This window comes from Neolamprologus brichardi, chromosome 7 (genome assembly GCF_056152115.1).
Source record: "Neolamprologus brichardi isolate AB-2024 chromosome 7, ASM5615211v1, whole genome shotgun sequence".
Lineage (NCBI taxonomy): Eukaryota > Metazoa > Chordata > Actinopteri > Cichliformes > Cichlidae > Neolamprologus > Neolamprologus brichardi.
In genome coordinates, this window is record NC_142110.1 from 2,803,417 (window position 1) to 2,816,472 (window position 13,056).

Sequence of the window (13,056 nt, forward strand, 5' to 3'; positions counted from 1 at the left end):
AGTTTATGAAAACTATGCAGCCCCTTCAGCAACTGAAGAATTTGAAAGTAAATTAAAACAAAATATAATTTTACATTAAATAAAAAAGTTTTAAACTTAATTAAAATAAAACATGTCTTAAATTAAAATAAGTAAACTGTCATGTTTATTGCTGCCAAAAAACAAGTTAAACACATTTGGACAGTGAAGGAATGTCAGGATTCTTGCTCAGAAAAAGGATCAACATGCTCTGAAGTCAGAGCACAAAAACCTTTTTGTAACAAAATATCGATTTCTGCTGTCCCTGTATCCATACATTATTAGCAAACAAAATATCACCATGCTACACAGTATCGATTTTTTCCCCCACCCCTATTGTTTAGAAAACTGTAATAAGTTTTGCTTTATTTCTAAAATGTGAAAAGATTTAAGGGGACCTCCTCACTGTACTGGACAGCGATCTCAGCTCTGAAATGTGCACACCTCTATCTGCAACAAGTCAACTTGTTGCATTTTTATTATGTCCAAATAAACCCTGGGTTTCTATCATGAATCGAAACTTTTTCTGTCGTCCCCTTCAGACACGTGTGACTTACGTCCCGATGCCGGCAGTGTTACGGATCCCGCGTCTGAAAACGGCTTATGTGTTACAGGTGGTGTTACACAAGCAGACCTGATGTGACCTGGCAGCTTTTGCTATATGCCAGGTTTCTTTTTCTATGCTTTACTTACGTGATGTCAGTGCGCTGGTAGCATCCCTGCAACAGACAGGCAACCAGATCCCCAAGGAAATCCAAGTCCTGTTCTGACAGGGCTTTCTCCAGCTCCTGGACACAGAGGACGCAGTCAATTAACATGTGAAGAAACTACAAGCACTTAGTAAGCGATAACTGTGCAAACATGCCGATTTGCGCAATAATGGAAGCAGAGAAATGCATCTCGCAAATGAAAACTATCTAAAAAAAGGCAAAAGTATTGTGACTGGGAAATAAACAGGTGGTTTTCTGTGTGTTTAGACTGTTGGCCACTATAAAGGAAGTGGTATGTGATCAAAATGGAGAAGCTGCTGGGATGAGTGTAAGGTAAGCTGGCAGATTTAGGTGGGAGGTGTAACAGCTAGAGCTCGCATCCTGTCTCATTAAGGCGTCTTGGTTTGCTGGTGCTTGTTGGGCTGTAGCTGAGGTTCAAGTTCAGTCACGACCCCTCTCCTGCCTGGCATTGTGCTGTAGTCATTTAGGTTTTATGAAGCGGCAATAACCGGCAGAGCAAAATCTCAAAGATCTGAAAGCACCAAGAAAGGACAGCAGGCAGCAGAGACCGAGCGCTACAACACAGACGTGCCCCTTCTTCTCCTCTGCTGATCAACCAAGACACTGGACACCACACAGCTTCCCAGCATGCACAGCTCTCCTTGATCACACCCAAGGACTCTGAAGTTGAGCCAGAGGGAAGAGAAGGAAATGCAAATGAACAGTGTTCCATCAACCTAGTGTCCGTTTCATTTAAAAGCACCCTCCCACAGGATACAGAGCAAACTCTTCAAAGCTCATACAGACGGCTTGCAGCTAACCACTCCCACCCCTAATAACCATTGCTTTCACACCAACAACTTCTGCTGTTGGTGTCACTCTTGCCTCTCTTTCACAAGTACTTCTGCACCTGTAGTACTTGTGAAAGTCCTATAAATGCTGATCGGTTCTCTCAGCTTTAATCAGGGAAAAGAAATGACGCATCAATTACTTAAGGTCCTTAAAGGTCAGTGTACACACCTCTTTGCTGTGGAAATGACAGAAGCCGATACACAACAAGTTAGCACAATGAAAAAACAAAAAGAAGAGAGCCAAAAACAAGGTTGTGAAAGAAGTTGAAAAACAGGATAAGATCAACGTTTCTGCTCGAGGTTAGGAACGTAAAGAGCATAAAGGAAAAACGAAAGAAAAAAATGCAAACCAGGAGGGCGAGTTTCATAAGAGCGGATAAGAATCACAGCTCATGATTGAGAAGAACAGCTCATTATGTTTACAAGCGCACTGAGGCTATTTTAAAAGCCTAAAGATTGACACGGTCACAGTGACCACAGTCAGACTGTAATGGATTTTAGGTGTACGGCTTAAACTGTAGGCTTTACGAGTGTGTGACTGCCAGGAGCAAATCAAAGTCTATTTTAAGTTCTGAAGTAGCCAGACATGTAAGATTTACTGACCACAACTTTTGCCTTGTTGTGGTTAAAAACGAGCCACGATTTCTTGTCAAGGCCAGTGCATACCAATAATTGGGTGATCATTACCAACCGTTTTAAATACTACAGAATTGCATTTGTATTTCTACAGCATTTTTGACAAGTTTAATAAATCTCCTGGTTCTGCAGCACATGCTACAAGACCAGGAGTAACAGTGATAGACAAGCTCTCACAGTAATGTAAGCAAGACTGCATTTAAGGACATTATTTTGCCACTTTGCTTCGAGTCGTGAAAATCCGGTTGGAATACCGTCCTAAACGGCAGTATTGTGTACTGTATATCAAGTATAGATAAGGTAGACCGAGGTTTAACAATAGAGACTCCTTAAAGTTCTTAACGTGTGCTCAGGCTAGCTCACTCGTCATGGTTTGGTCACATATGCAGAAGAGCTCTTTCGTAGCCGCGAGCTAACTCTGGATACAACGACACACGTGGGCGTTTTTGTCTGTAAGCGCATGTGCATAGGATGCAGTGAGATCCTGTGTCATGCTCCCTTCCACTTCCAGGTCCCCTGTCAGGCAGCCTCTGGGCCAAAGTGAGCACATCCATCAGAGACAAACTGCACTTTGATCACTTTGAAAAAAGCCGGGGCCAAGGCTGGGGAAAGAGTTCAGAGTCGAGTACAGAACAGCAAGTGGAGGGCTCGCTGCAGCCCACTGGATGAACAACTCTTCCCTAACTTTGAAGTGCCACGCAGTCAGTCAGATGACAAAGGGAGGGGAAATTACTGGGGTCTATTTGCTCTTTCTTCTCTCACCCATCCATTGGCCAATCCCTCTGTGGCCTGTTGCTAACAAACAGTTAGCACGATAAAGGACTGCAAGGGACACCGCTGCAGCTGGAAGCGTCCTGTGGGAACCTTTTGCCTCGATAAGCACATGCACACACGCAACGCAGCACCCAAACTAACTCGCTGCACTGACACTACAGACAACAGGCAAAAAACACACCAATGAAAATTCATTCAAACATGTACTTTGACTGCCTAACATTAATGATCAATGGGACTGAACGATAAAAAAGCTGAATAATTGATAAGATATAATTTGGCTATAATTTGCATAAATCAAGGTGAGCTGTCAGATTTATCGGCAAGATACTGCTGTGAAAAACCGGCTATTCATTTCAGATACTGGGACAAAGATCGGAGGGTGAGTCAAGGTTTAGTCAAAAGGTGTGTGTCATCACTTCACTCCCTCTGTAGGCCTGGCTTGCAATCAGCAATTCGCCCTGAAGGTATTTGCCACTTCTTTCACCAGACTCCCCTGCTGTTTCTCTCTCTGCTCCTCTCACTGGCTTAACCTCTTATTCCTCTCTTTCACACCATTTTCCTCCCCCTGCCCTGCTGCCCAGTGTCTACGAGGGCCTCTGAGGCATTCTATTATTCCCCTGACAACACCCTTGCTCCACTCTCCACCCCACATTTTCCTTTCTCCATCTTCCTTATCTGTCCTCTCCCTCCGCACATTATCCACACCCAAACCAGTTGTTGGCGTCACTGGAGCTGAGGGCAGAATAGCAAAGTAGAACTCACTACTACTACGTTATCAGTGAGATGGACCGGCCACGTCCACTAAAACAACTTAAACTGTTTGGGTCACTGCTTCGTCTATTCAGAGCAGCAGACAAGTGCGAAAAGTAACACCCATGGTGACAATGTGGCTAACCACTTGTTCTTTTCAAAAGGCCCAATCACACCTAATGAGTTTTCATTAACATTTGCAGAATAAAATGCCTACATTCTGTTATTTCTGTTAGCCCAGTTAACACTATTACTTCTGAATCTCATTTTTATATACATGTACAAATTATTGTGTCTAAAAAGGTTCCAGTTACTACTCACAGCATGCCTGCCAAGATACGACTAAAGTCAGAACGCCAGCAAAGCTTACAGATACAAACAAATGATTGTTTATTCTTCTTCTGTCAAAAAGAAATTCAATTTTGCTGCCTTATTGAAACTTCTAAACTTATTATTCCATCATTTACACCAAGCTAAATTACTGCATTTTAATGAGACTGACAATAAAAATAGATTAATGATTGTATGTTTTGGCTCTAAGTATCTAACTATTTACAAATGTCCATTCATCTGTGATAAGCACTTTCAGAATCTTTGTCCACCTCATGCAGATAACGGTAAAAAGTAGGGGTGCAACGATACACAAAATTCACGGTTCAGTTCGATACTTTGGTGTCACGGTTTGATATTTTTTCGATACAAAAACAATGTTCATGCCTTTTTAATTTGTCATTTATTAAAATTATAAATATATATTTTAACTCAAAAGTACAGTTTTTAAATTTAATGTTGCTGAAACAACAAAGTAATAAAAAAAATTAATCTATCTGATCGAGAAATCACTCATCTTTGGAAAAGAGAGTTTATTACAGAGAAATGGCTCTTTCCAAAATAAAAGCTATACTATACGCTTCTTCTGGGCTATATTCTCAGCAGCATATTAAACATATCAGGTCCCCATAAGGAGAATCATGTAAAGTTTGTAACATGCGTGCTTGTTGTTTTTGTCTGCTTCCACTTGTCTTTGCACTAGGATGATGTCGGAGTAAATGTGGAGTCATATTCGTTGTGTTCCCACTAGTGCTGTCAGCGTTAATCTCGTTGAAATGACGTTAACGCCACAACATGGCAAAATCTCCATTAATGAGCTACCGCGGATCGCCCGTGTGAGGGGCTGGACGGCTAACACGTTAACAAGCTAACTGCGCTAACGCACTAGTTCCCACCAATGTAATTGAGCATTGCGTGGCACATCCGACATACTGTTTTACTTTTGTCCATGACGCGCTTACCTTCAGGGTCATACATCACATGAAAACCAAAATAGTTCCAAACGCCAGATCTGAATGAGGGTGGGGGAGGTTCAATTTGCCATGTTGCAAGGAGAGCTTAACTTCTGTCTGTTAGCTTGCCCTGCGCTCAGTGAATCTGCATTCGACTACTCCGCCTAGGCTGCACTGTCGAGCGCAGATCCACTGAGCGCTCAACACAGACAGCATCGTCAGAAGAAAAGTTGATAAAATAAATTAAAAATTTTGTGTTGTTCGATACATATGCGTACCGAACCGAAAGCACTGTATGGAACGGTTCAATATCGATAGTATCGTTGCACCCCTAGTAAAAAGGTATCTTTTTTTATGCTTATGGCCAAGTAAGACAAATTTTGGAAAAAGAAGTGGCAATATAGACATGTCAGGGGGAAGATTATTAAAGCTACACCTATTTAACTGCCAAAATACCCCAGAATTTACAGTCACTTCATTTATAAAACCTACTAATACTTGAAATGTCTTTAACAATATGATTTATAAAGTTAACTCCTTATTCAAGAAGAAACAATGACAATAATGTGCTGTATCTGACTATATCCAACTGTATCTGCCTGAGTCAACAAGTTTCAGTCATTTCTTAATTTCCTCCTCCAAACTTTGTCTAAACATAGACCACAGGCCTGGTTTGGTAACCACGCATCTGTATTAGGGCTGGATTTTATACAAATGCCTCCTAGGGACGGTAAAAATAAACACTAAATTTGCAAAACACAAAAGATAAGAAGACATATGGACAAACCAGGACAAAGCTTGATTTAAGCTCGATTAAGACTTCTGCAGGAAATAACTCCTGTGCTTACACCTCAATCTTCCACGCCACTCAAGTCGTGGTGGTATGAGTCGCCCCAACATCTCGGGAGGTGCACATCGTGCTACGTAGAAGGTTGTAGCATAGGATTAAAATGGGATTCTGGTTATGGTGCAAGTTACAACGTAGCTCTGACGCAGAAGCATAATTTTCATGTTAGAAGTTAAATCTCACCCCATCTCTCCAGCTAGTACTGATCCAAAACACATTTGTGTGTTAACCCTTTACTGAGATGTAGACTGATACTCTCCCAGCTGTATTTAGTACTAAAGGAGGCAGACACGTTCTATCCAGTCACAGCCGTCTCATAAGAGTGGGTCCATCATGGACTGACTGTGTATTCAATAAACCTGCATTATGTGCGGGCACATCTGCTGTTATAAGGGTTACAATGATACCACTGGGACAAAACACAGTCTGACTCTTTGATATGAGAATCAAAGTGGTAAATGTTATGAGACATGAATCAACCTGACTTTCTGAAAGAAACACTATCAAGGCTAAAAGCAGCCAACAGATTTCAACGCAAAGCAGAAAAGCTGCATATCCAGATAGAAGTGAAATGTGCTTTTGTCAGTGGATGCTAACGGTCCAATCATGCGCCCCAATCCATATCTGCACAGAGAGAAAACCTCAGATAAAATGTGTGCATGTGTGTCTCTGGCCAGTACAACCTGTAGAGTACGTGAAAAAGAAGGTTTAGATAAGAGGCATTTTGTATCAGCGGCTCCAAGGTTAAAGCAGATCCTCAAAGCCTTTAATATCTGGAGGTTGGCCTCTCTGGCTACCCTCACAGCAGACACTTTCCATGCCACTGCCGTTAACAGCTCCTCCGGGGTCTATATCACCAACAGTTGGAGGACGTGTGCATGGCTAGCTGGAGGGGGAAGGGACGTCTGTTTGTTGTGTAAAGGCTCCTCTCTTCCTCTCCTATACTTCTTTCTTCATTTCTTCCTCCACCACCCCCTCCCACTTTCAGCTTACACATGGCTCCTCCAGGAGCCATCATCTGACAACACCCTCCACCCCCGCACGCAACCACCTCCTGCCACATGACAAACATGAACACATAGCCGTAACACCACAGGAAAACGCCCTCACATCCTCAGGATGTACGGTTCATCTGATCAGAGGAAAGCATCAACAACTTTTTGTTGGTGATAAATGCATTTGACTGATTCATCAAAACAAGAACTTCTAAAAATATATGTATATAATAAATTTAAAATAGTGAAAAAGTAATGCGCTTTACACTCAAGATTCACACAAGGCATTCCTATAAGAATTAGATTTCTTCATGGACAAGAAGGAAACAAACAAAAAAAACCACAAAAAATAGTTCCATGAAAATTAAACAACAAACAAAAACAAACATGATACACTAGCAGCTTTTAGGTCAGTTTATAAATTCTGCTAGGTTTTATTTTAGTATCAGTGTCATGGCCAGGTGGGACAGGTGGCTTGGCTACAGAGTAGGAGACCATGGGAAGGGAGGAGAGGGATGGGCATTGCACAGATCTTTCCTCAGTTGAGCTCTCTCAGACAGACGGGAACCTTTTACACGAACTACCTCTCCGAGTATGTGGGAGAGGATCATTAAGCACAGGAGAAGGGGAGGCCACCCAGTACAGCGTCTTGTGTGTTCACTGCCAGCTTTAAGGACACCATAGCATCAACTTTCTCATATAAAACTGAGCTTCCTGCTTCAGCTGACATCCCAGTAGAATCATATATACACAGGCACATATAGAAAACAGATGGTTCAAACACACACACACGCAAATAAAATAAAAATCTCACATGTGTAGGGAGCCTAAAAAGATTATGTGAAATATGCGCTGCTAATTCGCATAAATGTCAATTATGTGAATTAAAGATCAACTTTGGATCAATTCGTTTTACTTAAGGAGATGTACATCTTTCTAAATATAATCTGGGCATGTTTTAAAGTGGGATGGCTGCTGAGTGTAGCACTGCCTTTAAATGGAACATTTCACAGGATAAGATGCGACACAGCGCAGGGTCTTATAGCTCTTACAGTTGCGCCAACGTCCCGACTTTCACAAACAGCGATGCAAAAGCTCCTAGGGCCGTGTTCACACCAACATTAGCCCCTGTGTGAAGGAACCCACCCCCCTAATTCATTTGAATGCTCTGTCGAGGCATCAGAATTGCTGGGGGAAAACAGCGGGCCTTCCAGTAAACACGTTGAACCAGGCCACGCTTTTGCTGTTACAAAATGAAACATCCACCAGTAACTCGCTGGACCGGTTATTCAAATAAAACCTAACCCTACCCCTCTTCTTTGTGCCAGCACAGCTCTAAAATACTTCCACTCCAACTATTGGAGCAATATTATGTAGATACGTAGGATATGTTCTGAATTTGTTTTACAGCTTGATACACTAGTGTACCAGGGATCCTTTAACTCTCATACCAATACTAGTTTCATGTTTCCTAGCCACCTCTTAAACAATTGCCAACATTACTGCATTGCTAAAATCTGTTGACACAAACATTCTCAAAACTGCCTGCATGGTTTTTCTACTACAGTAGCCGACTCCAGGATGTCATTGTGCCATTTTCTCACACAAACACACTCTCACACCTGATGAAAGCCACGCTGTCTGTAAAAACTGCCTCTAGGTCGTCTCCTTATCTGCTGACTTGAGTAACACCATCTCACTGGATGAGAACTTCTTATCGTGTTGTTTCTTCGACACTTCTGATGTCTGCTTCGCAACCGGCTGCAAAGACGCCGAGTGAAAATGCAAACTGAAGGGATGCTGTCCTCGACTAGAGACAGAGGGAGGGAACCATGGGGTGCTGCAACAATGGAACTGAGAGGAAAAAACAGTATATGTGCCCTTCTACCTCCCCCTCTGTGCACATAGTCCCCATGTGAAACCATCTGATGCATGTACTGCTGCTCTCACTTGTCAATCACAACTGGGGGAGGGGCAGCAGACTATTACAAAGCCCCCCCACACACACTGCATGGAAGAGAGGGCATTAAAAAGACATGCAAAAAGCTTCTTGATGTCACAGCAGCAGTTGCGGAGTGTGAAAACTCTTTAAGGGGTTACGATCTAGAAAGGAAGTTATCAGAGGCCGGCGTCTGCAAGGCAATAAGCGAGGTTGAGCTGGGATGTTTCCGTGGGTGGGACAGTAGCAAAGAAAGGCAATGGGATGCCAGGGATGACTGATCAGTATAGCTGTGGGAAGAGAATGGATCATTGTTAATGTGTGCAGGGATCCAATCTCCTGCCAGGAAATGAGCAAAGAGGTAAAGCAGCCCAAGGTTGAAGGTAAACGTCAGGGATTCCCATCCCATTTGCTAGTAATGTCCTGCCATCTTCACAACAGCCATACTTGGCCCTCACATCACAACCTCTAACAGAGGCCAGGCCGGTATTATCCTAAATGGCTGCTATCTGCAGCTATAATGCAGGACAAGTGGGGAGCAGGAGAGTCTCACTCTGAAGTTGGGCCACGATGGAGCAACACTTAAGCCTTGATCCTTCTCCCCCTGTTAATCCATTTGCTTTCTAGACAACAGAAACAAGGGCATGCTCACAGACAGCCTGCTCTCACTTATTTACCAGATCTAATGGGACGAAATCTTTTATAGTCATACAGGAGGCTATTACAAAAAACAGAAGCCCCCCCTCCCTCAGAAAGGCTACAGCAGCAGCGACAAGCACCCAGAGAAGAGCCCTCTGGGGGGAAGGGAGAGAAAGAACCACCATCTGGGGTTTAGTCATGGTGATGCCAGGGGTTCGTGCACAGTGACAGGCAAGGCAGACTGGGCCTCCAAAAACGAATAACACAGAGGAACTGTTGTTACGTATAAGGTAAAGGCAAGTGGCAGTTAATTATATTAAAATGTGTAGAATTCATAATTGAAATACAAATCAAACAAAAGAGGGTTTTTTCAGTTCTTTAAATTAGGACTGAAGTTGGGTGTCAGTGTATTAGGAAACATAAGATGTCACCAACTCCATGAAATGTTGACAGTGAGACAGTTTCGAAACAGGATTGGGGCAATGGGCAGCAGGAGAAACTGTAAACATTTTTCATTTCAACACTGAATATGTTGATGCAATCTTTTCAGGGGGACGTTGACTGTATTGCAAGAATAATTTTTCCATTGTTGTCCAAAACGTGAGCAGCGTGTCATGGTGGCAACTGTCTACGCCAAGCCCTTGAGGATGTTTGTTTTTTGTGTTTGTTTTATGGTTGTTAAGAATGGACAAATATTTAACTTTGTACAAAGTGCTGCACTTGTCGCGGTTACTTTTCAGCCAGGTGCCCACAACATTATATTACAACATTATATTACAACATTATAAAAACTGTGCAAAATATAATCTAAACATAATCACACACAAGAAACAAACAAACTCGGCAGAGATACGTGTCATTTCCCTGCATGTATTCTAATGTGGTTTGATAATGACATCAGCAGGTGCTCATGACATCATATATTTAAAGGGAAATTTATCAGAGAGATCAAAACGTCAGATATTGCCATTATAAAATGCACTTCCCTCCTAGAAGGTGGCGGTGTTCAAAAGCACTTTTATTAGTATGACCTCCCTTATGCTGTCAACTAGAGAAAAAAAAAAAAACTTCCGACGTACAGGCCTTTAAGGAGCTACACAGCACTTCCAGAACTCTCAATAGAAACCAACAGTGAATCGTGTAATGCCAGTGGCAGCTGTAGTTCTGGCCCTGCCCTGAAAGAACCGATCATTAGCTGAATCAGGAAGCATATAAGTTAACGGTGTTGCTCCACCGATGAAAGCTTACAGTTAGTTAGAACTTTTTGGCTAACCGTATCCGTTATGCAATTTAGCATACTATTTGAAATGACAAATCAGCACTCTTGTTTGAGCAAGAAATGGAGCTGCAATGCTGTGACACTTTTGAGTATTTGTGGTAGATGTATAACATGAAGTCATTATATTCCAGGTTTGAAACTGCAGGTACTCTCGTATATTGCTGGCACACAAAAACTGCATTTGAGGTGTTACAAAGATGGCTATGAAGTGGAAATAATTTTGGTTTCAGTCACTATTAGAGTGGTTCCACTCTCTGCCATGTGTATTTTGCCCTGTTTCAGGATTTTGCTGATATCTGTGAGTCCTTAAATTGATGATATATGATTATTATTTCTTATATTGATACAATGATTGGCATAGGAGGAATCAATGACACTGAAGGGACCAATCACAGTAGCTGCAGGCTGCACTGATGCGATGCATTGTTACATTTCAAGGGAGGTGCACGTCAGGGTGGGATGCAGTTGTGATATAACTACGCAGTAGCTGAAGCATAAATCCCGAGTGAGGCTTTTACTATTGTTTGGAAATATTGCCCCTAAAGATAAAAGTAATATTCAGTGCCTCAGATGCTGTTAGCGCACAGGGACTATTGTTTGTGATCTTACAATAAACCAACAGCTGCACAACCATCTCAAGTGATAATTTGAGATGAGCAGAAAAGCTTAACAGCTTTTTCACCACAGTAGCGATGAAATATTTGAGTTTTGCAAATTTCTGAAGTGACAGTACAATTTTTACTGAAAAGTAAAACAACACTACCACCGAGTGATCCACACTACTAAAAAGCTGCACTCGCTGCCCATACTGCTCATTCTTCTTTAACCATGTCAAATAGGATCTGTAGTGTACAGACGTGCAGCAAGAGATTGGCTAGCCTAACTAGACGTGTTTTCGTTGTTTGAGATAAAAAGGGATTGCAGAGGAGCTCTTATCATAGTGTGGGATATTGAAACTGCATAAAAACATCTCAAGACGTATTGTTAGATTTGTCAACCCACTCCTGGGCAATCTCGTTTTCCTCTTATTACTCATCAAAGAAAAAGTACATGAAAGACTCTCGTTTAAGTTGTTTTCACACCAGCTATTAACTACGATGAAATAAAACATCTCTAAATCTACATCTCAGTTAGAAGACGACAGGCAGCTAATGAAGACACATGGAACAAATGCATGATGATGTGCCAAACAGGCTGCCAGCAGAGCACCGACTTACATGAAGCCAGGGACAGAGGTCCTTGGCATGAAGGGCACATCATTGAGGACTGAGCAACAGAAGACTACACTGTGTGCTGGCTGTGGGATTTCAGGAATCGTTTACCAGATAAACAGCCAAGAAACCTTTCACAAGCCGCAACACAAAAAGGCATAAAAAGAGGACGGCTACTCGTACTAAAACACAAGTTGCTTCCTCACCTCCAAGACTCTTCTCCAGTGTATTCTCCATCTCTCATCCACACACATGCACTGCTTTCCCGGTTTTCTGCCTGTAGTCTCGAGGAAAGTGGAAACCATCGACAGTGAAGTGTATCAGTGCTGGAACAATGTGCAAGGGGCCGTTCTGTAAGGCTAGCCAAGGAGACTGGGAGTGCTCCATTATCACTGACCAGCACCATAGAAAGAATAGAGCTGCCACAACAGTGAACTGGATCACAGAGTTTGTCAATATCCATTTTGGTGGTAGTCTCATATTGCTTTAAACACTGTGGTCTCACATGTGGCAGCCTTAACAAAAGTATCCATTATGAGAAAAAGAAACAGGTGTTTGTGGAGGAGGCGGGATTTGTGGCCTGTCTGATCACCACAGTGGATACAGTTGGAAATCCACTCTTTTTGATGTTATATTCACGCGCTGTTTTCCATACTCAAAGTGACTTCGGATGAGATGTGAGTAACAAAATGAACTCGTGTTTTTAATTCTCCTTCCTTAACTTTCTGCGATGCCTTTCACATTCGCAAACCAACTCAGCTCTAATAATCTGCCAGAAAATCAGGGTAAGGCCGACAATGTGCTACAGACACCCACGTTTTTTGCTAGGAATTCTCAGATTCATCGGTGATTTGTATGGAACTCCACTGTAAAATGCATGTTTTTTCAAGCTGTTTTCAGAGCTGCTTGAGGTCCTCTGCAGCATCAACACTGACCACTGCTCTCTAGAGGATGGCAAAAATGGACACTGGTCAATAACAGCCAATTAAACATGCCATCTCCACAAGAGAAGACAGAAGGAATGCCAACGTTAAATCACTCAGTGGGCCCCACTCTGTCATGACCAATGACAGCCACTTCTGGACCCTACCCTGCCCCCTATTCCCCCCTTAATTCAACCT

The 13,056-nt window shown here is 42.4% G+C and overlaps 1 protein-coding gene across 1 annotated transcript in view; it reads right to left on the reverse strand.

Annotated features, from left to right (window-relative positions):
* cecr2 (CECR2 histone acetyl-lysine reader) overlaps positions 1 to 13,056 on the reverse strand; it is a 35,404-nt gene that overhangs the window by 19,127 nt on the left and 3,221 nt on the right. The window contains exon 2 of the mRNA XM_087842818.1: positions 712 to 806. Coding sequence (XP_087698944.1) covers positions 712 to 806 — 95 coding nt within the window. The remainder of the gene's footprint in view (positions 1 to 711; positions 807 to 13,056) is intronic.